Here is a 26,685-nt window from a genome sequence, read left to right as displayed (position 1 = left end):
TTGTCTGTGTTTCTTTAACCTGTCCAGGGGATGTGAAGAAGTAAAAGGCTCTAGAAGTATACTTTAGAAAAATTAAATATCTTCCTGGAGCCAAATGATCTGTAGAACTTTAGGATACCACCCAGGATATATTTCATGTGTTGTTTGACACTGTTCCAGTATTAGATATTTAGATCAAGTGGACCTGCTTTGTAATATCCCATCCTGCTATTTGTTTGTTTGTTTCTTTTCTTTGTGTACCAGGGATTGAACCACTGGGTCACAACCGCAGCCCTTTTTATGTTTTGAAACAGGGTCTCACTAAATTGCTTAGGGCCTTACTAAATTGCTAAGGCTTTGAACTTGTGATCTTCCTGCCTCAGCCATGTAATTTGGATTACAGGCATTGCCATAGTGTCCAGACCACCTTCTAGACTCTTAACCAATAGGAAAGCAGACTAGACCATTCACAGATGTAATTAAGACCACCTGGAGCCTGGCATGATGCAGCTCACCCGTAATCCTAGTGACTCGGGAGGCTGAGGCAGGAGGATTGCCAAATTTGAGGACAGCCTCACCAATTTAGCAAGGCCTAAGCAACTTAGCAAGATACTGTCTCAAAACAGAAAATAAAATGGACTGGGTATGTAGCTCAGTGGTAATGCATTTTTGGGTTTAATCCCTAGTACCAGAAAAAGGCTCCCTGTTTTACTGACAGGAATAAAGATAGGATGGGACTCAGCGGGGAGCAACCTGTTCTTATTCTAACTCAGTTACCTCAAAAGGGTTTCAAAAACAGAGAGGAGGGGCTGTGGATTGTGGCTCAGTGGTTGAGTGCTTGCCTAGGAAGCATGAAGCACTGGGTTTTATCCTCAGCACCACATAAAAATAAATAATATTGTGTTCATCTACAACACACACACACACACACACGTGTGTGTGTGTGTGTGAAATAATTTGTATCCAAGAGGGAGGCAAGAGAGAGAGCCAGAGCAGGTGCTGAGGGACCCTTCATCCTTTAGTAATCTAAAGGAATACAGGGCTAAGGGCCACAGCAAAGATCCCTGCTTAGGATTTTTTCTTTTGGTAAGCTGAGCCACATCCCCAGCTCTTTTTATTTTGACAGTTTCTTTCTTCCTAAGCATAGGGCCTTGCTAAATTGCTGACGCTGGCTTTGAACTCCCTATCCACCTGCCTCAGCTTCCCTGAGTTCCTGAAATAATATGTGTGCCACAGCACCCAGCAAGATTCCTGCTTAGGGCAAGGGAAGAATTCCTTGAATTGTTTCAAACATAGGAAGGGCCAGGAACCACCAATTAGGACACACATTTTGGGATCCCTGAACCTCAGGACCATACTCCAGACTGAGTGATACTGCTCACATCTCTTGTCTGCCTAAGCAGAAGCTGTCCCTGCATTGATAGGAAACAGCTCCACAGCTGTCTTTAAAGATTATTGGCAGCAAAGTCAACAAATGGAGGGGTGGGACCTAAGCAGACCTGAGTCAATAGCAACACTTGGCCTCTAAGATAGGATCCTATCCTAGGCCTGAAGGTGCAATTGCACCTCAGTGCTGGGTTCTAGTCAGGCAAGTTACACTGTACACTATTACTCTGAATATATGAATGGCAGCAACTGGTAAGGCCATCATCATAGCAGATAAAAAACAATTTGGAAGGATCTAGCAAAGTAATGGGAAACTTTTTTCGGCGGACACACAACATCTTTGTTTGTATGTGGTGCTGAGGACTGAACCCGGGCAGCATGCATGCAAGGCGAGCACGCCACCGCTTGAGCTGCATCCCCAGCCCAATGAGAAACTTAATATTGCACAAGTCTTGCCAGGCATGGTGGCTCAAGCTTATAATCCCAGTAGCTTGGGATGCTGAGAAAGGAGGATGGTGAGTTCAAAGTCAGCCTCAGCAATTTAGCAAGGCCCTAAGCAACTCAGTGAAACCCTGTTTCTAAATAAAATACGAAAAAGGGCTGGGGATGTGCTTAGTGGCTAAAAGCCTCTTAATGTCAAAAGAGGTTATGTGGGCCTAACACTTGGTGAGATCCCAAAGTCTGAATGTGAGTGGGGCCCATGTTTGTGAAGGTCATGTTCAACAAATTCTCAGAAGGGAGAGGCTTAATACTGGGATTAGGCAGTTGGCCTTGTCTGGGTGTCTTTCTCTTTTTTAGAGTAAGGACTTTTGCTGTAACAACAAAGCCTCAGAAAGGCCTTGTTGAATGTTCTGGCAGAAGGAAAAGCACAGACAGAAGTGAGGCATCCCACATAGGAAAAAATGGATTGCACAGGATGTAGACCAAAGGACAAAGAAGTTCAGATTTGTAGATTAAGCTCTTACCTATATGATAAAGAGGTTGTATGAAAAGTGCCCTCAGATGACACTGACAAAGAACAAACACACAATTCCGTGTCACCCAGCACTTTATTAGTGGTAAAAATTGCCTTGGTCTAGGCAGAGAGGAGGCAGGGATAAACAAGCCCAGCGCCCTTCTATGGGGATTTTCCCGGAAATCAGGCGTTCCTCAATGCAGGTTTAGAGTAAACACCATCATGGATGAAATCCCCACAGAAAGCAGCTGGCAACTGCCAAGTCAGGATACGAAGAGTGTCCTAGGCACTGCTGGGCATCTGAGACAGCAGGGCTTCAATGTCAGGTTCTATGTCGATGGTCGGAAAGCGGCGGCTGTATCTGCGCACGGGCACACCGTCAGGGCCCACCAGGAACTTCTCAAAGTTCCAGGCAATATCATTGCGGCACACCGGAGACCAGATGATGAATTTGGGGTCGGTCATGAGTGCACTGGGGTCATCGCTGGGCATTGGCAGGGCCTCCCGCAGGAATGCGAAGAGTGGATGTGCCTTGGAGCCATTCACCTCGCACTTCTCGAAGAGGGGGAAATTGGGCTCGAACCCGCCACCGGGTCGGACGTACTTGAGGGAATTCAGAATCTCTTCGTTCTTCGCGTTCTCCTAAAGGGAGGCAAGGGCAGCTGGGACTCGGGCCACGAGAAGTGAGCCCTTCAACCCCAAATGGGGAGTTTTTCGATGAGTCACCAGGATGTTGCCCTCCTTGCAGCCGCAAGGAGCACCAGAAGGGAAGCCGGTGGCCCGCCTCTTCACGCAATGGGCCAAAGGCTACCAGGTCTGCGCCCCGAACAAAGACTGCATGCCCACCCTTAACCCACCCCATCCAGCGCACCTGATGTCCAAACTGGTTGCACGGGAAGCCGAGCACGACCAAGCCCCGGGGCCCGAGGCGCTCCTGTAGCTCGTTCATTTGGGTGTAGTCCCGAAGCGTGGTGCCTCAAAGAGAAGCCACATTCTCGATGAGCAGCACCTTGCCCCGCAGAGAGCCCAGACTCAAAGGCTCCCCGCCAGCCAGCGGGCGCGCGGAGAAGGTGTACACTGTGGACTGGGCCGCCATTGTCGCCAGCCTAGTGGCACACATGGCGTGGGTGTCAGGGAACTGAAAGAAGTTTATCAGCACGGTTGGGGGACCCAGGCAGTGCCTTTTAACGGGTCACGGCAAGGTCACGTGACACCTACACTTTTCCGGCCCTCCAGCCGGCTCCAGATCTGACAGTCCCGCCTCATCCGGCCTCCACCCTCCCCAAGGGCCTCGCCCCTCCCCATGACTGGAACTACCAGGAGGGTGCGGCCCAGCGGAATGCGGTCTTCACAAAAGCCAGGCAGAGGCTAGGGCATGTCTGGTCTGGCTCAAGCAACCCTGCACTAGGCTGGAGACCGCTGCCGCGGTTCCCGCCGGGAGCCCTCGAGGCCTCAGAATTCATTCTCAAAATGTTCCTTAGGTTGTGGAGTCCGGCCTGGGAGATTGGCCGCCGCCGTGGAAGCAGCTCATGCACAAACAGCCCTCCATCTTGTACCCTTGCAGTATGTGCCCTACTGTCGCCAGGTACACAGGTTGACTTGCAGCGTTGGTGCAGTCTACAAGGGCTTCCAAGGCAAGTAGTTTTTCAATGAGGCTCTTTAATTTTAGGAAGGTCAAACTGAAGGAGGGGTGGGGCAGGGCTCCATCCTGTAAGACAGTTTTCACTTCCCAATATTGTAGGGCTTTCTGGGGGATACTCATATCCAGGCCTCTGATTTTCCTTCTACCTTTCTGCTCCCAGTACAGCAACACCCTTAGTTTTTCTATTAACAAGTAGTGTCTCTGCCACCGACCTAACAGTCGAAACCTCTTGGGAGTGGAGCTCCCTGCTCAACAGCTCACTATGGCCAAGAAAATTCAGTGGCCCCTTCATGTCTCACTAGGCTCATTCCCACTCCACCCATCCATGCTTGGAAATTCAATGTGACACAGGATAATCATCTCCATGTTCTTGGGAGAAGCCAGATTAGTGCTGAGTATGTGTGTGTGTGTGGGGGCTCTACCCCTTTGCAAACAAGCTGGTATTTTACACATACCCTGAAGGAACAAACCTCTCCAGGGTGAGCCAGGCCAGGAGGGCTGAGCCCATCCTCCTTTCCCAGCCCTGGAAAGAGCAAAACACACACCAGGATACAGGAAGTTTAGAAAACTGCCTTTATTCTATTAGTTGGAAAAATTAACTGGTACAGAAAAAAAGTTTAGTCAGCTGGAGAGAAGAGAAAAACCAAGTGCCACCCATGAGAACTGGTGGTTCCTCTGGGAGGGAACCTGGATACAATGAGAAGAAAGGAGCATTGTGAATAAGAGCCAGACCCTGCAGTCTAGGTGAGAGGTTATGCCACCTTCAAGTGTCTAATTGTTTCAGGCATGAAACCAAATTCCTATTTAGCCCAGCTCTGGAGAGGGGTACTGGGAAATGTGGGGCCAAAAAAGGGTGATATGGCCATCTTTTATCAGAGAAAGTGACAAAACGGGAATTTTAAAAATGAATTTTCCATCTGACTTTATTTCCAAATACACTTTCTTTTTTAAAAAACCAATACACTTTTCTGTGGGATGACAAATATCAGTATTAGGAAATCCAATTATACAAAAAATACTACATCTAATCTGGGATAGATATATTTATTTTTGGTAACATACATTAAGTGGCACTAATTACACAGTAACTATAAGGTAACTAACAGAGTAACAGAACTGTAACTCTGCCACAGCTGCATGGACTTGGGCCTTTCTGGCTGAGTACACTTTCAAACAACTAAATGCCCACCCCAGAGCTATGCCAATGAAATTGGCTGAGGAGTAAAGCTCCAAAGTGATGACTCACCAGATTTCCTTGCAGCTGACAGATGATAGGCAGGACATGTTAGTTATAAAGTAGTTACAGCCTAATTCACAAAAGTTACCGTTTCTCTTTCTAGAAAGAAGCAAGAAGTTAAGAAATTCTTTGAATTAGCGCCTGGTGTGTCAGGTGGAGTGCAGAGAGGGCTGTTAGAGCAGTGTCAGAAGAACTCTGGCAGGTCAGACAGGTTGGACATCATTATTAATCATGGTTTGGCTTCTAAATACTGGTAGCAAGATGACTTCTGATTTGTAATCTTAGGTAAATTATAGATAAATGAAAAAGGCCAGTAATCATATACTAAGATTAATAAACAGCACTTCAAAATTAACCGCATAAGGGCTGTGCTTGCAGCAAGGTTTCACAACACAAGGCACCCAGATTTTTTCTTCCCACGTCTGGCTTGCAGAGCAGCTCTCGTGGCCATTTCAAAAACCTCCCTCACTCCATCTTTGGTCTTTGCTGAACACTCCATGTACCCAAAGGCGCCAATCCTGTTTGCCATATCTCTGCCTTCTTCAGGTTTTACTGGCTCCTAGAAAGCAAAAAAGAATGTTTTCAGCAAATTCTGTTAAATATACACAGTACAGAATATTTAAATTCAGGTAAAAGTTTGTGTTGTTTTTTTTTTTGGGGGGGAGGCGGAGATAGGGTCTTGCTATGTTGTGAAGGCTGGCCTCAAACTCTTAAAAGACTCAAGTGATCCTCTGGATTTAGCCTCCTGAGAAACTGGGACTAACACTACACTGCATCAGAAACCCTTTTGTTGTTGTTAAAACCGCCAAACTCCCAGATTTAAACTTGTTTTATGAAAATTCTGGAATTGGTATGCAGTAATTACTCTTTCACCCCACCCCCAAAATAAAATCTCTATTAAGCATATTCTTCTCTGGAAAGTGAGATAAAGAGGGAAGGGATCAAGGGAGTCCTGGAAGATTAAGGAAGGAATCCGGGACAAGTCCTTGGGTCTTCCTGTAATTAGCTTTACAGAGGACCAATGTCCATGGACAGAAATAGGGCCTGCCCTTGATTTTCAGGTAGTAAAACCTCAGTGGCTTTCTTGGGTTGAAGAGATTGACAGTATTTCTATAGTGTGGAAGTTCTACCATTAGGCCATCTGGCTTCTGAGAGGCTGAGATGTCGTCACCACCACCATTACTTCATTATAAAGACATTTGGTTAGGGGCTGGGGTTGTGACTCAGCGATAAAGTGCTCACCTAGCATGTGCAAGGCCCTAGGTTCAATTCTCAGCACCACATATAAATAAATAAAATAAAGGTATTGTGTCCAACTACAACTAAAAAAAAAAAAAAGACATTAGGCTTTCTGTTTGGACTTCTTGCCTTCAGGATTTCCTTATCCTTCAGTTGCCACTAAATTATCTTTGGCCTCACATGAACCCAGGTAATAACTAAAGAGGGAAATCAAGAGCTGAGGGGCTGGGGATGTGGCTCAAGCGGTGGCGCGCTCGCCTAGCATGTGTGTGGCCCAGGTTCAATCCTCAGCACCACATAACAAGGATGTTGTGTCCGCCGAAAAGCTAAAAAATAAATATTGAAAAATTCCCTCTCTCAAAAAAAAAAAAAAAAAAGCCCGAGAAAGGTCTTGTATTTGAGGCATTGAGTACTGTTGGAATGTTTTCTTCCCAGGCTGATAGTCCTCAGGGGCACAGCTCCTCAAAATAGAGATTCCATGCTGGGCATGATAATGCACACCTGAAATCCCAGAAACTTGGGAAGCTGAAATGGTAAGAACTCAAGTTTGAGGCCAGCCTAGGCCATTTAGCAAGGCCTCAAGCAGCAACTTGGTGAGACCATGTCTCAAAATCAATAAAAAATGGGCTGGGGATGTGGCTCAAGCGGTAGCGCGCTCGCCTGGCATGTGTGCGGCCCGGGTTCGATCCTCAGCACCACATACAAACAAAGATGTTGTGTCCGCTGGGGGGGGGGGGAATCAATAAAAAATAAAGGGTTGGGGAGGCAGCTTAGTAGTTAAACACCCTGGGTTCAATCCCTAGTACCACCCCCCCACCAAAAAAAAAAAAAAGACATTCCAAGGATGGAGGATGTAGCTCTGCAGAATGCTTGGTGAGCACTGCAAGAGAAAGGGGAGAGACACATTTCATTTCACAAGACTTTCTCAGGGCTCTTCTATGCAGATACCAGTCAATGAAGTCCAAATAGATAGAGAAGGATTTCTGGGTCTCTATAAACAACTTTATTTTGAGGGTTTCTGCCAGGTGCCCAAGTTAAGAATGCTATAGGAAGACAAAACCCTATCCTAGAACATGCCTGCTTCATCTTGGCTAACTCCCGCCTTGTGTGCTCATCATTCCGAAGATCCTTCTTATTCCCAACCAGGATGATGGGTACATTGGGGCAGAAATGCTTGACTTCTGGAGTCCATTTTTCTGGGATGTTTTCTGAAAGAAAAATGCACAGAATTTGGGGATACAAATTCCATCTTGAAGAATCTTCAAAAGCCCTAGTTAAATTGCACAGATACTTCCTTTGAGAAGTATTTTGAACACACACCTACTAGTTTCTAAACCACTTGCTTCACATGCACAAGGCCATGGATTCAATCCCTAGCAACACACACACACACACACACTCAAAAAGTGTTGTGTTCCTCTGCAGGTGGGGCCAAAGTAAGGACACCGGAGGAGCAAAAGATCCAAAACATTGGTTTCACATGGTATGACTTGTCCCTGAGAGAGGGATCCTCACTGGCCATGCCTATCATTGCTAGCAGATGAATTCAGACCCCAGCTTATAGAAGGTTTCCCCATTCTGGGGTTCTAACTGGCCCAGTTCTATCTTGCTCACAGGCTCAAAGCATAACCTCCACCCCGCAAATTTACTGGTATTTCAAATGACTCAAGAATGACATTGGCAATACTGGGAATTAAACTCAGAACCCTGCACATGATAGGAAGTGCTCTACTATTAAGCTACATCCCCAGCCCTTTTTATTTTTTATATTTCTTTGAGAGAGGGTCTCACTATTTTTTTTTTTGACCAGGCTGGGCTCAAATTGTGGTTCTCTTCCCTCAGCCTCCCAAACACCTGGAATGTGCTACCATACCCAGGTATGAAAAATGACTGAAAATAACAACAAAATAATAATAACTGTAATACTAGCTGTAATTTCTTTCCAAAACTGTATCATTCTAATTTTAAAAGGTTGTACAGGGCTGGGGCTGTGGCGCAATGGAAGAGCACTTGCCTGGCATGTGTGAGGCGCTGGGTTCAGCTCTCAGCACCGTAATTAAATAAGTAAATAAATAAATAAATAAAGGTCCACTGACAACTAAAAATATATTTAAAAAAAAAAAAGTTGTATATACTTTATGATGGATGAAGGGTCTAAGTTTAACCTCCTATGCCACCTTAGTCATCTCAGTGTTAAGGATAATTTTAAAATTGAGATGACAATAATAATAATATACCAACAATAATATACTATATATAAGGTTACTTTGAGTCAATACATATAAAGTTCTTAGTATGATAATCATTCAAAGTGTACCTACTGTTATCGGAGACTATTTTAAAAATAAACTATTTACTCTCTGACTTCCAAGACAAAATTACCAAAAGGAAAGGGCTATTTAGAATATGGAGGGGCTGGGGATGTGGCTCAAGCGGTAGCGCGCTTGCCTGGCATGCGTGCGGCCAGGGTTCGATTCTCAACACCACATACAAACAAAGATATTGTGTCCGCCGAAAACTAAAAAATAAATATTAAAATTCTCTCTCTCTCTCTCTAAAAAAAAAAAAAAAAATAGAATATGGAAAGATGCTATTGTCTTCTGGACTTCTGGATGAAAGACTGTAAGGTAGAGAAATAACACAAGTGAGGGCAGAAAAATCTCATAAACCAATGCTCCATTTTTCAGCATTCAAGATAGATGTTCAATTGCTTCCTTTGCTACAGCAGCTACAGAGTCAATTATATTATGAATGTAATAATTTGAAATTCAAAGCCTTATTGTTGAACAAAGAGATTCCCAAAGAACTGTAGCATCCCAGCTTTTAGAGCAATAATGAGAAAAGGGCCAGCATATCTAACGTGAAACCAAATAGTTTCTGGATGAACCCTATTCTCATTCCTGCATCTGTGGTCAGTTCAGGTGCCATAGTGATACCTTTAAAAGGTGAGATTACATAACTTCCTTAATTCAACCTTTTTTTTTTTTTCCTGGGGGGACGGATGGGGTGAGTGTGTACCAGGGATTGAAACTAGAGGCGCTTAACCACCAAGCAACATCCCTGACCGTTTTTTTTTTTTTTGCTTTTTTTTTTTTTACTTTGAGACAAGGTCTTGCTAAATTGCTGATGCTGGCCTCAAACATGTGATCCTCCTGCCTCAACCGCCTTAACCACTGGAATTACAGGCATGTGCCACCAGGCCCAGCTTCCCACCTTACTCTTGATGAAAGGAGAGGTCTTTACCCTTAGCCCCATCTCCTCTGCTAGAGCAGTACTGTATTCCTTTCTTCCTCCTCCTGTCTCATGTCTTGGTGACTCTGTGCCTGCTTTCCCCTCTACCTAGAAAGTCCTTTTTTTGGATATCTATATGAGCCTCCTTCAACTCCTGCTTTTCAAAAGCACAATGAATTATAAAATTTTTCTACTAATGTGACTTTTCTACCTATTGTGGTCTTTCATTGAAAAGACAAACCTTCTTTCCATATTCTAAATAGTGTCTGCCTTTTAGTTATTTGTCTTGAAGTAGGAGAGTGAATAGTTTATTCTTTCAATCTCTGCTTAAAGGTCATCTTTTCAGTGTTATTGCTATTGATCATCCTTTTAAAATAGCAGATCACCATGGTCCAACACTATCAAATTTTTTAAAATTTATTTTTTAGTTGTAGTTGGACACAATACACAATTTTATTGTTTATATGGGGGCTGAGAACCGAACCCAGGGACTCACACATGCTAGGCGAGCACTTTACCACTGAGCCACAACCCCAGCCCCTCAATGTTTTTTGTAATGTTTTATTTTATACTTAGAATTTTTTTGGGTACCAAGGGTTGAACTCAGGGGCACTTTAACCACTGAATGACATCCTCATCCTCCTTAATTTAAAAGAGTCTTGCTAAGGTGTTAAGATTGGCCTCAAACTTGCAAATATTCTATTCTCAGCCTCCCACCACTGGGAGGACTGTGTCCACTGAAATCAGCTTGTTGTCCTTTCTTCTTTTTTTTTTTGGTACCAGGGCCAAACTGCTGAGATTAGCTTTGAACTCAAGAACTTCCTGGCTCAGCCTTCCAAGTCCGTGGAATTACATGCCTGGCCACTTGTTCCCCCCTTTGTCTTTTTTGTTTTCCCTTCTGTATAAATTCTATTAGTAGATGCTCAATAATTACTTGTTAAATATATGAAATTATATCCTGTTCCTGGAATTTTGGGCACATAAAATTAGAATGAATTCTGCACCCCCCCCCAATTTTTTGAGGGGCACGGTACCAGGGATTGAACTCAGGGACACTCAACCACTGAGCCACATTCCCAATCCTATTTTGTATTTTATTTAGAGACAGAGTCTCACTGAGTTGCTTACAGACATGCGTGTGCCACTGTGCCCAGCTGAATTGCCCTTTGGATAAATAATTTTCAAACTTTTTAACCTTTACTTCAGTATGTCAATCCCCTATAACCAATCCCCCCCCCGCCCCCAGCAGAAATCTGATCATATCAGGTCAAATCACTTTATACTTCTGGATGGCCTTTGAGAATCCTAGAAAGCCAGACAAAAGGAATCTTTTTTTTTTTAAAGAGAGAGAGAGAGAGAGAGATTTTAATATTTTTTTAGTTTTCGGCAAACACAACATCTTTGTTTTTATGTGGTGCTGAGGATGGAACCTGGGCCGCACGCATGCCAGGCGAGCGCGCTACCGCTTGAGCTTGAGCCACATCCCCAACCCAAAAGGAATCCTAGTTCAAGGGTCACAAATTAGTAGATGCTCAATAATTACTTGAGCATCTACTAATATCTACTAGAATTTTTTTTATTATTGTTTCATAGTTCTTAACATATCGTATTTCATACATTTGATTCAAGTGGGTTATGAACTCCCATTTTTACCCTGTATACATTTTGCAGAATCACTTCAGTTACACATCCACCTTTTTGCATTTTGCCATACTAGTGTCTGTTGTATTCTGTTGCCTTTCCTATCCTCTACTATCCTCCCTCCCCTCCCCTCCCATCTTCTCTCTACCCCATCTACTGTAATTCATTTCTCTCCCCCTTTTTTTTTTAACCCTTTCCCCTCACTTCCTCTTATATGTAATTTTGTATAACTCATTGTTATAGAATTTATTTTTAAGTTAAATTTTACTGGAACCCATCCAAGCTCATTCATTCCCATGTTTTCTGTGGATGTTTTCATGCTACAACAGTAGAGGTGAGTAGTTATGGCAAAGTTAAATCATGGCTGCAAAGCCAAAAATACTATTAGTTTTTTTTAATAGAACTTTGCCAACCTGAGGTCCTAAGAATCTAGAATTCAGATCAACTGCCAGTGAGACAACAGAGGCTCCAAAAATCAAACTGTTTATAATCACAGGGGTTAGCCAGAAGCAGGGCTAAAACTCAACAGCTTCCTTTCTTTCTCACTAGAGAGTCACTGGCTTGCTTTTATATTATTTTTGATACTGGGGATAAAACCCAGGGTGGCCTCTTGCATGCTACAAAAGTACTCTGCCACTGAGCTACACTATACCCCAGTCATTTTCTGAATTTTTATTTTTGAGACAGGATCTCACTGAGTTGCTAAGATTGGTCTTGAACTTGCATTCTACCACAGGGCTACAACCCCAGCCCTTTTCTGACACATTTTTAACTCAGGAAAATTACTGGTGGTATTCTACCCCCACTCCCTAACATAGGTACTCTATGAAATTCTCTTGCAATGACATCAAGCAAGGGTATAGCATTCTTCTGCACTCAGATGTGTCTGTATATGCGGGAGATCAATCTCTTTGCCTATTTATTTTCTATTTTTCCTCTGTTCCCTAGGGCCTGCCCTCTGTGGAAGGGGCTAGCATAAACAAGCCATGGTGCTAGGTGTGACAGCACACAATTGTAATGCCACCAACTTGAGAAGCTGACGCAAAACCCTGTCTCAAAAGCGGGGGGGTGGGGGGGGGTGGGGGGGTGGGCTGGGAATGTAGCTCAGCAGTGTAGTACCACTGGGTTCAATCCCTAGCACTTCAAAAAAACAAAACAAGAAAACCAAGCCATGGATAGTGAACAAGCAGAGGCTAAAAATGTCCTTTGAGAGTAGGAGACATTGTTCACCAATCACCAATCCTCCCAGTACTGGGGATTAAACCCAGGGGCACTCCACCACTGAGCTACATCCCCAGCCATTTTGGGGGGTACCAGGGATTGAACTCAGGGATACTTGACCATTGAGCCATTTATTTATTTATTTTTATTTTTAGAGAGAGAGAGAGAATTTTTTATTTTTATTTTTTTTTTAGTTCTTGGCGGACACAACATCTTTGTTTGTATGTGGTGCTAAGGATCAAACCCTGGCCGCATGCATGCCAGGCGAGCATGCTACCGCTTGAGCCACATCCCCAGCCACAGCCATTTATTTTTTAATTGTAGTTAGACACAATGCCTTTATTTTATTTATTTGGATGTACCTTAGTTGGTACAGTGCTTGCCTTACAGGATCAAACCCAGGGCCTCACACGTGCCAGGTGAATGCTCTACTACTGAGCCACAACCCCAGCCCCCACAGTCCTATTTTTTGTTCTTTAGAGACAGGGTCTCACTGAGTTGTTTGGTGCCTCGCTTTTTGCTAAGGATGGCTTTGAACTAGTGGTCCTCCTGCCGCAGCCTCCTGAGCCACTGGAATTACAGGTGTATGCCACCATGCCAGGCATCCTCAGCCTTTTTATTTTTTATTTTGGACAGAGTCTTGATAAGTAGTTGAGGCTGGTGTCAAACTTTGGATACTTATGTCTCAACCTCCGGAGTTACGAGGATTATAGGCATGTGCCACTGCCGCAGAGACAGAAGAGGAACAATATTTTGTTCTGAAGGTAGTTTGTCCTTAAAGAATTATATTCTGGATGATGAGAACTCCTCATTCCCATAGCATTTAGTTTAAGACCTTTACGCATGTGTCTGAGATGCCAAATAACTCCATTTTCTATATGATCTAAAGCTCTGCCTCCAGTCTCCAGGGTCTTTTTGCAGTCCCTGAAAGGAAGCCAGGTTAGTCTATAAACCAAATTAGGTCAGGTGTGGTGGTGTACACCTGTAAACTCACCGACTTGAGATGCTGAGGCAGGAGGACTGCAAGTATGAAGCCAGTCTGGGTTTTAGTGAGACCTTGTCTCAAAATAAAAAAGAGCTGGGTGCGGTGGTACACGCCTGTAATCCCAGAGGCTTGGGAGGCTAAGGAAGGATGATTGCTAGTTCAAAGCAAACCTCAGCAAGACCCCTATTAAAAAAGGGCTGGGGATGTGGCTCAGTGGTATAGTATCCCTGGTTCACTCTCCAGTACCACCAAAACCAAAACAACCACAAAACTAAAAATGAAACTGCTGAAAATGACCTAAATGGACTAATGGCAGCAGGGACTACCTGCTGTTTCTCAGTCCTGGCAGACACTGCCTATGGGACTCAATTCATGACCTCAAACAAGTGGCTCAATGTCTTAAATGACCTAGTATTATCATTAAAGTGGGGACAATAATGACAAAAGCACAATCATTCTAACCCTAAGTACTCAAGCAACCAGCAGGCCTTAAAAACCTGTTTGAGTTAATAATCCCAATATCCCTAGGCCTACCTTCTGCCCTGTCATGATAATGCTGTAGCACCAAGTTAAAATATCACAGAATCTTTAATACAAACTAAAAGCAAATTTTATTTCAGTTTTGGTTCACAGCATGAAGCCAGTATTACTTAGTCTTTTTCTAAAGTATAAAAGCTTTTTCTGAAGTATGTGGCCACCTGTGCTAGTGAAATGGTCAGGCTAAAGTCTCTTATTACCAACTAAGACACTTAAGGGCAAAGATAGAGCTTTTAGGAAAGAAACAGACATGGCTTTAAAAAAGAAAGAGCATATCGGGCGCATGCCTGTAATCCCAGTGACTTGGGAGGCTGAGGCATAAGGATGGTAAGCAAGTTCAAGGCCAGCCTCAGCAATTTATTGAGGCCCTATGCAATTTAGCGAGATCCTGTCTCAAAATTAAAAACTAAAATGGACTGGATATGTAACTCAGTGGGTTCAAGCCCCACATGGGTTCAAGCCCCAGTACCAAAAAAAAAGAAAGAAAGAAAAAGCAAAGTTAGCAGCCAAGATATTGAGATGTTGGCAGGCAAAAGATTAAATAGGAAGCACTGATAAAATAACAGAGACAACCAAAAATCTTCTCCAAATCTTAGTCTAAGAGATGGCATTGTATCTGAAATCTACCTACTTACAAGATGGATACAATAGTAGTAGGGCTAGAGGTGGTGATCAGTGGTAGAGCACTTGCCTAGCACGTGCTAGGCTCTGGATCCCATGCAACCCCCAGAATTGTAAAGGAAGGGGAAAAAAAAAAATAAGCACAATACCTATTGGAGACCTAGGCTGAAAAAGGACTCATAACCCCAACCTCTATAGTGCCAGGGCTCCAGGTTTCTGGCCATGATGACTCCACTCTTCTGCAGTTCATGTCTACTTTTCAGCAACTTGATGCCCAGAAAAAAACTGAAAAAAAGAGATGCCTGCCACATAAACAGGCAGTGACAAACATTAAGCTGCAGGATCACTCACCTAAACTATCAGGGCTGTCAATGGAGAAACACATCAGTATAACATCAGTGTCTGGGTAGGAGAGGGGCCTCAGGCGATCATAATCTTCCTGCCCAGCCGTGTCCCACAAAGCCAACTCTACCTGTGATAGGAAAAACAACCACAGGAGTGCAAAGTTAATCCCACTACCTATTTTAAGAAAAAATAATGTTTATCACAGTACATTTGAACATATCATTCCAAATAATAAAATACAGAAGTATTCATTTTATGAGACTTAAACTCAAATGTAAAGGACATGTTTAAATAAAGTGGCACAATTAAAAATGTCTGATCAAAATACCTTTGTAGCTTATAAGTATTTTATTATAAATAACATTACAGAAGGAAACAAAGTGGGTAGACAGGAAATCAAACTGTAAATAATATTTCACCAGGTTAACAAAGCACACAGGAAAACCACCAGAGTAACTTTTCTTAATACACTTTCATTCAAACCATTTTCTTATTTCATGTCATCTCCTCACTCTCCCCCAGTGTGGAAACACTGAAACAAGTGTGTATTTGAGTTTGTAAGAAAAAATACAAAGCCAGGTGTGGTAGCATACGTCTGTAATCTTAGGGACTTAGGAGGCTAAGGCAGCATAATCCTAAATTTGAGGCCAGCCTTGGCAACTTAGCAAAACAGTGTCTCAAAATAAATTAAAAAGGGGCTGGGGATGTAGCTCAGAAGCAGAGCAAACAACAACAACAACAAAAGCCATTAACAAAATAAAACAAAAACCCCACAAAACCACACCACCACCAACATGCCTAGTGTTAGGCAAGAGCTGAAATCACAGGAAAGGTCTATGGCTCTGCCTTTATTGTTCAAGAAATGGCTGAATGAGTATATCACATAAGGTAGGGAAGTACCCCTTTCACATTTGGGAATATGCTAACCCTCCCATAGTAGGGTGACGCCTGGGTTCTGAACAAAGGTCTCCTTTCACACTGTTCAGCAATGCAGCCAGTTCTATTATCTCTTCTCAGAAGTAGATTTGATATTTAATACTCTCTGCTCACTGGCTCATTGAGGCCCCAGGGGTTTCGCTGGTGTATGTTCAGGCATAGTGGCACATGCCTCTAATCCCAGTGGCTCAGGAGGCTGAGGCAGGAGGATTGCAAGTGTTTGTTTCTGGTCTTGCCCCTTACTTCCTCACTTGCCATCTTGCCTTGCTGCCCCCTTCTATAACTCCCTCAATTTTTTTTTTTAATATCTTAGCACACTGTAGCATCTCCATGAGTGTGTGTGTGTATATATATATATATATATATATATATATATATATTTTTTTTTTTTTTTTTTTTTTTTGAGAGAGAGAGAGAACTTTAATATTTATTTTTTAGTTTTCAGCGGACACAACATCTTTCTTTATATGTGGTGCTGAGGATCAAACCCGGGCCGCACGCATGCCAGGTGAGCGCACTACCGCTTGAGCCACATCTCCAGCCCCAACTCCCTCAATTTGATGCTTCCAAACACTTGAAAGTTTTTGGTTAAATCTCTAGTACCAATGCTTGAAACACCTTTCTTAGGTTTTTGCAGCACAAATTTCACTTTGTAAACGTTTCTTACTTAAAGTTGATGGCTAATGATCTCTATCAACTACAACCTCTGTCATAGGGTATATCACTCTGAATCTCTATAATGTCTACTGAATCACCGTCATGTATAATATCAGTTTGATATATAGTAATACCTAATCTTTACAACTTTTCTGATTTCAGAATGGTAGAGCTCCTTCACTCCCTGCCAAATCACCCATTCTCCTGCCACATTCATATCCCATGGGTGTTCAGTCAGAAACATCCAACCTTGACTGGCTCCTAATAAATGCTTCCAGAGTACAGTGTCTGTCTCTTACCAGCAGTGGCCTGTTTTCAGCAGGCCTGTTCCTGGGACCAAGAGCATTTATCATCTTGCATGGCTCCCTAGGCTCTATAATGAATACTGTTGCATGAACATACCTAGGCAGCTCCCTCTCCTATGTGGGGGCTCCTAAAGTGTTCCAAGTAGGCAGCTAACCTGTGATACCTTTCTCCAAATCCAACCACGCTTATTTTAGGGGCCTCATCTTGAGTAAGAGACTCCTTGTCTTACTGTGATCAGTCATGTTCAAAGCTGGCAGCACAAGAAAGATAATCATAAACCACTCTTCAAGGTTTCAAGTCAAGGTCCCTGAAGTCCTATGGGCAAGATCCTAGTTATTCTAAGATGCCCAGGAATGCATGATGCTTCAAAAAGGACAAGAGGTGTTGGGGCCCCAAAATATACATTCTGCCCAGATGGGAAACAAATTTCTTTTGCTTTTTTTGGGGGGTGGGGGGGTGGCAACAAGGAACTGAACCCAGGGATCACTTAACCACTGAGCCACATCCCCAGCCCTTTTTATTTTGAGATAAGGTCTCACTAAGTTGCTTTGAACCTCATTGCTAAGTTGCTGAGACTGGCTTTCAACCTGCAATACTCCTGCCTCAGCCTCCTGAACCTTTGGCATGACAGGCCATGTGCCACCGTGCGTGGTGGGAAACACTTCTAACTGATGGTTATGAATACAGAGCAAATCTCTGGAGGGAACGTCAAAGGAAAACCATTAATATATACTCATTAGGTTTTGGGGAAATAAGCTACACAAATACCAACCTGACCTTGCTTCTTTCAAGTCAATGGATCATTCTATGTATGATATAGTAATCTTAGATAAGTGGCTGCTATGTGATAGCAGTCCCAAAGATTTTAGCACACTTTCACTCTCACTCAGTTTGTCACAAATGTGAACTTGGGTTCAATCCCTAGTACCAAAGTTCTGTTAGGGTAGAATTTCTTATATTCTTTTTTTCATTCTTAGCCCAGAAAGGCACCTTTGGGGTTCGCTCTTACTACCATGAGTTTGATTCATCAGAGACTACTTTTCATTTTGATAAAAAAAAAAAACAAAAAAAAAAAACTACAAACTGTAAAAGATTTTTGGGCTGGGACCAGGGGTGCAACCTGTAATCCCAGCAACTCAGGAGGTGAGGTCCTAAAGCAGTTTAGTAAGACCCTGTCAAAGAAAGAAAGAAGGAAGGACTGGGGATATAGCTCAGTCATAAAGAATACCTGGGTTCAATCTCCAGTATTGGGGGGGTGATGGCTGAGTTTTGAGTACAGTATAGTTTAGCCCAATTCTGATGTTTTTTTTTTTTTTTTTTTTTTTACCATTCACAGGTGCTAGATTTGTTGTCTCTGTTCAGCAAAGAATTGAAGAACAGGACACAGAGATAGTAAGCAAGCAGGTTTACTGCAAAAGTGACAGAGACAAACTTCTCCAAAGAGAAGGGGCCCAGAGCCAAGAGTCTGCTGGAGGAGTTTTGGCTTGTTCTTTAATGGCCCCTGAAATTCTCTTCTTTCCTTACCTCTTCCATGTCCATGCTCTCTCCTCACTATTATTGATTAGTATGTCCATGCACCTGTTCTTTTTTTTTTTTTTTTTTTTAACTGAATTCCCCATTTAGGGGCACTCCCCGCTTAAGAGTACAAAAGTGTTTGATTGGGTCCCCTGCTTATGTCCGTGAGCACTTTCATCAACCAGGAAGAGGACCTCATTAGAAAACCTTCTCCACAGGCTGGAGCTGGGGCTGAAGCTGAGGCTGAGCAGTAGCACACTTGCCTGGCATGTGTGAGGCACTGGGTTCAATTCTCAGCACCACATACAAAAATAAATAAAGGTCTATCTTTATTTATTTTTTAACTAAATAAAGACCTTCTCCATGCTCCTTGGTTCTGGTCCTGCCCCTGACCTTCCACTCACCATTTTGTCTTGCTGCCTAAGCCCTTCTATAGCTCCCTCACTTTGATGCTTCCAAACACTTCAATTACTTCACAGAACCCTGATATCACCTAAGCCATTTTACAAATGATAAAGGACCACTGAACTAACAGAAAACCCTATAATGATAACTCTCTGGAATTATAAGCAGCTGGCCTAACCCACTTTTCACACATGATGCCACAAGGAAGGGAGGGATAGGTGATTCTGGGGCAGAAAGGAATGGTAGGTAAAGGAGGCAAGTAAGAAAGGAAGTAGAATTATGGAAGCTAATGTATTATGCACATGCCCAAGAGGACTAAACATGTTGTTCTAATTTTCTTTTTATCCAGTTGACCCATTTGCTGGGAGTTTCATTCCTTTTCAGAATATGTATAGGAGGCTTTAAGACTGTCATATCATCAGCATGGAGCCTGAGGAGACCTAGGCAACTTCAGAAGGAGGGCCACTGGAAAAGCTAAACCAGAAAACAGGCAGAGGAAGAGCAAGAGGAACCCGAAGAAGCAGCTTGCAGCGAGAAACAGGTGATGCTGCCTCCCGCTGTGCTTCTGATCCCTGCACGTCTGCAACCTGCTCAGTGCCTACTGCGAGGTTGGGCACATTTTCTTCCAGGCTGAGAACCAGTTTGTAGACTCTGGAGGAAAAAAGTAATCCAAGTACAGCAAGGACTATACCAAGGGCTGGATGGTGTTCGGTGACAAGCGACAAGCGTGGCCAAGAGGGTAACAGCCAGTCTGCACAATACTCCCATGGGTACCCGCAGACGCAGCAGCTTCCATTATGACCTGTGGAACCTCAAGTATCTGCACCATTTTACTTGGTCCCACTTGGTATTCAGTGAATACCTTGCCTTTGAGAAGGCAGCAGAAGAGGTCAAGCATGAGAAAGACTTCGAAGTGTAGAGCGGGGAGAGCACTTCCTTGCTGCTCATGGGGATCCTACCTGCCCGTGCTGTTCCTGGGCCGTTTGTCCAGTGTCCCATGGCACAGGAGCTAAAGGTTCAGAAAGCAGCTCGTCCAGGAGGGCGCGAAACGGCTTGCTGGGCTACAGCCCAGGACCAGCTCCACTCCAACTGAGGGCTCCTTGCCAGAATCTTTGGAGCCCCACCACCCTCAGAGAGTAAAGAGGAACCTCCTCAGACAAGGGACTCATGAGGGGTAGGGAGGCCCCTTTCATCTCCTATCGCTGCTCACCTGTCTACTTCATGCTGGAATGATACTGACACCCAGGCAAACATTTTCAGCCTGTTTCTGAGAGCAGGAATCTCTGGTGAAGCCCAGGCATAAAAGTTCTGTGGGCCTTCCCTCCTCTTGCCCAACTCCTGTAATTGCCTGGCTCAGGCACCTTATTCATATTAGCATGATTATGACTATTGCAGATGTCTGGTTAGTCTTGCTTGACTTGGTAGCCTGCTTCTTGCTTAGTAGGATCCCTTAAAAATGCCACTTTCTTGGGCTGGGGTTGTGGCTCAGTGGTACAGTGCTCACCTAGAATGCATGAGGCACTGGGTTCAATCCTCAGCACCACATAGAAATAAGGTAAAGATATTGTGTCCAGGGCTGGGGATGTGGCTCAAGCAGTATAGCGCTCGCCTGGCGTGCGTGCGGCCCGGGTTCGATCCTCAGCACCACATACAAAGATGTTGTGTCCACCGAAAACTAAAAAATAAATATTAAAAAAATTCTCTCTCTCAAAAAAAAAAGAAGAAGAAGAAGAAGATATTGTGTCCACCTAAAACTAAAAAATAGATACTTAAAAAAAACAAAAAAAAAAAACCGCCCCTTTCTTGGCCCCAGGAATGGCCTTTATTTGCAGCTAGAGTAGAAATGGATGGTCCAGGCAGACTTGTTCTGTTTACTGAATATAGTTAAAGAAGCAACATCATTTTATTTAGAAATAGACATAATAGTTAATGGGTTGGGAATGGACTGGGAACCTCCTTCCAAATGCATTTAAAGGGGAAAAATGCTTTTAGTTTTAAGGGCTATAGTCATTCAGCAGATTTCAATTTTCATCTTGTGTTACATTCATTGACCTTCACTCCATCTCCTTGTCTCATAGCCTCCTTTCAACCTAGATCTTTTTTTCCCCTTCCTATTTAGTTCTTTAGTCCAAAACATTTATCTAGTACATTTATTAAACCATTGTGAGAAACTGTAACAATGGGTGATAATGACCTTGGTGGTTAAGAGTCTTACAGATCACGGAATAAGATAGTTGAGCATCATGGTAGAAGCATATAAGAAACAGAGTTGGGGCCAGGGCAGGACATGCAGTGCTTTCAGTGTGGACCTGATTCCTGATCACCGGCAGCAGAAGTCTTCAAGTCTCCCAAGTTCATTGCTGGAAGCAAACTGGGAAAATGGCACAGTAGAAGTCTGAACAAGTCTGGTTTGCTCCTATGGTTCAAACTGCTTCATAGATGGAGTGTTGGGGCAAACCACTGTAAAGGGCAAATGCTTGGAAGGAAGTTGGAAACAAAGATCCCTCAAGTGCACTTACATGTGTGTTAAGGCTGTAAGGGATTCACAAATACATGCAGAGCAGTCCTGATTGCTTCAAAGAGTCAGGATGAATCATCAGAATGAACTGAAAACCTGGGAGTCACAATAAACTGAAGTCTATGCCCAGTCTCAGATTAAAACATCATAATCCAGCAGGAAGTGCTTGTTGAATGTAATTATAATTTGGTTTTGCTTGTGCTATTTCTTTAGTTTCTTGGTAACCTCCCCTATCCCATTAATGTAATTATCCATGTTTTTTGGAGTAGAGTGGATTCATCCACTTCTTTAGCTGTAAAATAGACATATTGTGATCTTTTAAAAAAGAGAATACGTATAGGAGGTCAAGTAAGAAATTATTTTGACAACAAGAGGGAGTAGAAGATGAATTCCATAAGACCTATGTCCTACTCTTGTTATAGGGCTTCTAGGTCAGACATGGGGAACACTGGCCTTGTTATCAATGACTGGAAATCAAAACAACTGTAGCAGGCTCTTTTATGTTAAAGTCAAGAAACAAAACAAAAAATGTTGCGTGTGGTGGCATACACCTGTAATCCAGCTACTTGGGAGGCTGAGGCAGGAGTGTCACAAGTCTGAGGCTGCTTGGGCAATTTAGCAAGACTGTCTCAAAATATTAAAAAAATTTAAAAAAGCTCTCTCACTGGCAGAGAGCTTGCCTAGTAGGTGTGAGGTCCTGGGTTTAATGCCTAGTACTATTAAATAAATAAACTTGGATGTTTTTTTAAATGTCACAACCCACTGAGAAGCACAATTAATAAGGACCTCTTGAAAAGTAATTCCCTACTTGGATGTGTGTCTATGTGTGTTGCTGGGGACTGAACTGAAATCCTTGTGCATAAAACGCAAGCACTCTACCAACTAAGCTATATCCCCAGTCCTCATACTTGGGCATTTGATGAAATACAGACAGAACAAAAACAGTCTATCCATGCAAAAATGTTCATCTGATTATTATCTATTTTGTAACTAAATTTCAAATATAAATAAACTTAAAAAGAAATCATATACTAAGGCTGCCCCAATGTAAAACACACACAAATGTATAAAGTCTGGACAAGAACAGTTTAAAAATGAATGAAGTTGGTAGGGTGTGATGAAGCACACCTGTATTCCTAGTGACCTGGGAGGCTGAGGCAGGAGGATTGCAAGTTTGAGGCAAGCTCTGGCAACTTAGTTAGACCTTGTCTGAAAGTAAGAGAGACCAACACTCTAGGTTCAATCCCAAGTATGGCAAAACAAGAAAAAAGTGGACTAAAATGACATGATGAGAATGGATGACATTTTCGTTATATCTTGTATTTTTTTTAATATATATCTTGTATCTAAAGACACAAAAAGGTGTAATTCTCTACAGGCTCTCTGAACAGCCTAATATGCAGAATGACATCAGATATTATGGGAAATGTACTCACCTGCTTTCCATCCACTTCAATATCTGCCACATAGTTCTCAAACACTGTGGGCACATACACTTCTGGGAACTGGTCCTTGCTGAAAACTATGAGCAAGCATGTCTTGCCACATGCTCCATCACCAACAATCACCAATTTCTTCCTGATGGCAGCCATAGCTTAAACACAAAACAAAGGTGTTATTTAGAATACATAAGAAGTTACGGCACACGTATTTGTGGCCGTGGGGCACAAGCCTCAGCATACACAAAGTTCTAATACACTGTTCCACTTGGCACCAAAAGACTAAACACAAAACAAGGAGGTCTATTCCTTCCACTTCTATCCAACATAATATACAAGGTTCTGGCCAGGACAATTAGGTATGAACATGAAATAAAAGGCAACCAGATTATAAAGGAATAAGTAAAACTGTCTGATTCATACATGGTATGACCTTAGCAGGGTACAGAGGTACAAACCTGTGATCCCAGAGCTGGGGAGGCTGAGGCACTAAGTAACTCAGTGAGACCCTGTCTCTAAATAAAATAACAAAATAGGGCTGAGGGTGTGGCTCAATGGTAGAATGCCCCTAAATTCAATCCCTGGTACCAATATATATATATATATTATCCTATACATGGAAGTCCTAAGAAATCCATTAAAATTTTTTTAGAATATATAAATTCAGCAACACTATGATACAAGATCAACATAAAAAAATCAGCAGTATTTTTATACTCTAACAATGAATAATCTGAAAATGAAATATAAAAAATTCATTCATAACATCATTCAGAAAGAATAGTAATAAAATTAACTAATATAAAACTTAAAGACTCTGAAAAACCACAAAATATTACTAACTATAGCTAAATAAATGAAAAAAAAAGTCATGAATTGAAAGACAACACTGTTAAACATTAATATCTTCCAAGTTAATCCACTGATTCAACATAATCCCTATCAAACATAATCCCTATCAAAATATCAACATAATCCCTATCAAAATATCAGCTGGCTTCTTTGTAGAAACCGATAAACCAGTCAGAAAATTCACCTGGAAAGTTATGAACCTAGAATAGTCAAAATAATCTTGAAAAAGAACAAAGTTGTAGTGTGCAACTTTGAGTCTCTTTTCAAAGCTAAGAGAACTCCATAATGTTCTCACTACGTTCCTTAGAACATATCTTCACCATTGAGTGAAATGGTCAGGGCTAATGCAGAGCAGATTGGTTTGTGCCCAAAGTCAAAACAACCATCTGGGTGCAATGGTGCATGCCTGTCATCTCAGCTATTTGGGAGGCTGAGGCAGCAGGATCACAAGTTTGAGGTCAGTCTGGGCAATTCAGCAAGACCATATCAAAATATAAAAATTTTTAAAGGGGATGATGGGAGCTGGGAATGCAACTCAGTGGTAAAGCACCCAAGGTTTCAATCTCCAGTATGCCCCCCACCCCCGGCCCTGATCAACTGGGACATTATAGGAAGCAAAAAATTAAACAGGAATTTTCTGATTCAAGAAAAAGTCATCTGTAATCACAGGAGCTCAGGAGGCTGAGGCAAGAGGATTGCGAGTTCAAAGCCAGCGCCAGCAATTTAGCAAGGTCCTAAGCAACTCAGACGCTGTCACAAAATGAAACATAAACCAAGCATGGCATCACACGTAATCCCATCGGTTCAGGAGGCTGAGACAGGAAGGTCAAGAACTCAGAGCCAGGGGCTGGGGTGTAGCTCAGAGGCACAGCGCGCCTACCATATGTAAGGCACCTGGTTTGATCCTCAGCACCACACTCTCACTCAGTGAGACCCTGTCTCTAAAGTACAAAGTAGGGCTGGGGATGTGGCTCAGTGGTTGAGTTCAATCCCTGGTACCAAAAAAAAAAAAAGTAAAATAAAAAAAGGGCTGGGGATGTGGCTCAGTGGTTAGGCACCCCTGGGTTCAAGCGCAGGCACCTAAATAAATAAATAAGAGAAATAATGACCATCTTTAAACAGCATCATTCCTAGAAGGCACTCAATTAAAGAAATAATCTATCTCATTTTTGTTTGTTGTTTTGTGGTGCTGGGGATGGAACCAGGGCCTTGTGCATGCAAGGCAAGCACTCTACCAACTGAGCTATATCCCTAGCCCAGGAAATACTGTATTTCATTCTAATGTAAAAACACAAAAAGTAAAAATGCCAGGAAACAACAAAAGAGGCTCTACCAACCAAACATTCTATGGAGAACATTTGGCCCAGGAGCAATGTAAAAACCATTTCAACCATCACTGGTGAAAGACAAAGAGATTATGGGACAAAATAAAAACCTATGGTTCTAGGATTCTGGGGGATGCTGGTCATCTGGTATAAAAGTGGAGCTGTTAACAAGAAGTAAAAAATACAAATGTCGAGAAACCAAACTTGCTATTTTTTAAAAATATCCCAGGAAAAAAAAAATTCACAGAAGTGTCTTTACTTTTCACTTTGCTATAATTCTTTTTTTTTTTGAGAGAGAGAGAGAGAGAGAATTTTAATATTTATTTTTTAGTTTTTCGGCAGACACAACAACTTTGTTTGTATGCGGTGCTGAGGATCGAACCCAGGCTGCACGCATGCCAGGCAAGCGCGCTACCGCTTGAGCCACTTCCCCAGCCCCTCTTTGCTATAATTCTAATACAGTAGGTATACCAGATGATGCCAAATTAAGAAAGAAAACTACGTTGGGCAAGATGGCGCACACCTTTAATCCCAGCAGCTCAGGAGGCTGAGAAAGGAGGATCACAAATTTATAGCCAGCTTCAGCAATGGATAAGGCACTAAGCAACTCAGTGAAGACCCTGTCTCTAAATAAAATACAAAACAGGGCTGGGGATGTGGCTCAGTGGCTGAGTGCCCTAGGTTTAATTTCCAGTACCAAAAAGAAAAGAAAGGGAAACTACATTGGGTCCTCATTTTGTAGACTAGGTTCTGTCTCAGACATAATTCTTTAGTGCTCTGACAGGAGGTTTACTTTTCTAGGAAGTCAATTATAACTTATCTACTTGAGTTACTTATAAAAGTAAGCAAATGACTATATATTCTGTAATAGTTCTTAATTACTTTATGTTCAAAACTTTTAAATAGCTGGGAGCAATGGTTAATTTCCTGTGATCCCAGTAGGTTGGAAGGCTAAGACAAGAGGATCTCAAGTTCGAAGACAGCCTTAGTAATTTATCAAGGCCCTAAGCAACTTGGTGAGATCCTGTCTTAAAATACCAAAAAAATGGGGGGTGGCAGTGGCTGGGGATGTAGTTCAGTGGTAAAGCACCTCTGGGTTCAAGCCCCAGTATCAAAAAAAAAAAAAAACAAAAACAAAAAACTTTTTTTTTTTTTTTTTTTGCAGTGCTGTATGCCTGTATTTTCAACAACTGAGGGGGGCTACAGCAGGAGGATTGCCAAATGTATTGAGGCACTTGAGCAGATTATATTAAGTGGTTTCTGCTAACAAAGGAAACAAGATCACCCAGGTGAACCTGAGCATGGGGGCATACACCAGAAGCTGAGGTAGGAATATTGTGAGTGCAAAGCCAGTCAGGGCAATTTAGTGAGACCCTGTCCCAGGATTTAAAGAGGGCTGAGAAGTGATAGAGCACTTAAGCATGAGAAAACAAAATACTGCCATACATTTCCCACTCAAGTGCAAAATAATTTTAAAATGAGTGTCTAAGAAAAGTAAGGGCTATGTGCAGTGGCCCAAGTAATTTCCATAAATCCTAATTAACAGGAGCAACCAGCTCACTGACTCTCATGGGCCCATATCCTACCCCTCCCTTACATAGCACTCTCTATTAAAAGGGCTATGAAGACTAAAGCAAGCATTTCTCCTGGGGTCTGGCATCACAGAAGTCAATCAATAAATGATAGTTATCACTAACTACACATTCTCTCCTA

At 42.6% G+C, this 26,685-nt stretch overlaps 2 protein-coding genes and 1 pseudogene across 5 annotated transcripts in view; 1 reads left to right on the top strand and 2 right to left on the bottom strand.

The window, feature by feature from the left end:
• Positions 1 to 2,395: 2,395 nt before the first annotated feature.
• Gpx1 (glutathione peroxidase 1) lies at positions 2,396 to 3,496 on the bottom strand. The gene is made up of 2 exons (XM_027933687.2): positions 3,192 to 3,496; positions 2,396 to 2,962 (listed from the first exon to the last, which is right to left on the bottom strand). Exons 1-2 carry the CDS (start codon positions 3,438 to 3,440, stop codon positions 2,603 to 2,605), a joined length of 609 nt encoding a protein of 202 aa, XP_027789488.1. The 5' UTR covers positions 3,441 to 3,496; the 3' UTR covers positions 2,396 to 2,602.
• Positions 3,497 to 4,521: 1,025 nt separating this feature from the next.
• Rhoa (ras homolog family member A) overlaps positions 4,522 to 26,685 on the bottom strand; it is a 49,397-nt gene continuing 27,233 nt past the window's right edge. For 2 of the 4 annotated variants that reach the window (XM_071615723.1, XM_071615722.1), the window contains 3 exons: positions 22,793 to 22,950; positions 15,026 to 15,146; positions 7,328 to 7,646 (listed from right to left, as the gene is read on the bottom strand). In XM_071615723.1, the coding sequence (XP_071471824.1) occupies positions 7,390 to 7,646; positions 15,026 to 15,146; positions 22,793 to 22,948 (534 nt within the window). In that variant the 5' untranslated portion in view covers positions 22,949 to 22,950 and the 3' untranslated portion in view covers positions 7,328 to 7,389. Of the gene's footprint in view, positions 5,759 to 7,327; positions 7,647 to 15,025; positions 15,147 to 22,792; positions 22,951 to 26,685 lie in introns of those variants that run through there. The other 2 variants (XM_071615725.1, XM_071615724.1) reach the window with 2 other exon arrangements.
• On the top strand, positions 18,592 to 21,535 carry LOC114091383 (activator of basal transcription 1 pseudogene; annotated as a pseudogene).

This window comes from Marmota flaviventris, chromosome 8 (genome assembly GCF_047511675.1).
Source record: "Marmota flaviventris isolate mMarFla1 chromosome 8, mMarFla1.hap1, whole genome shotgun sequence".
Lineage (NCBI taxonomy): Eukaryota > Metazoa > Chordata > Mammalia > Rodentia > Sciuridae > Marmota > Marmota flaviventris.
This window is presented reverse-complemented; position numbering and strand designations above follow the sequence as displayed.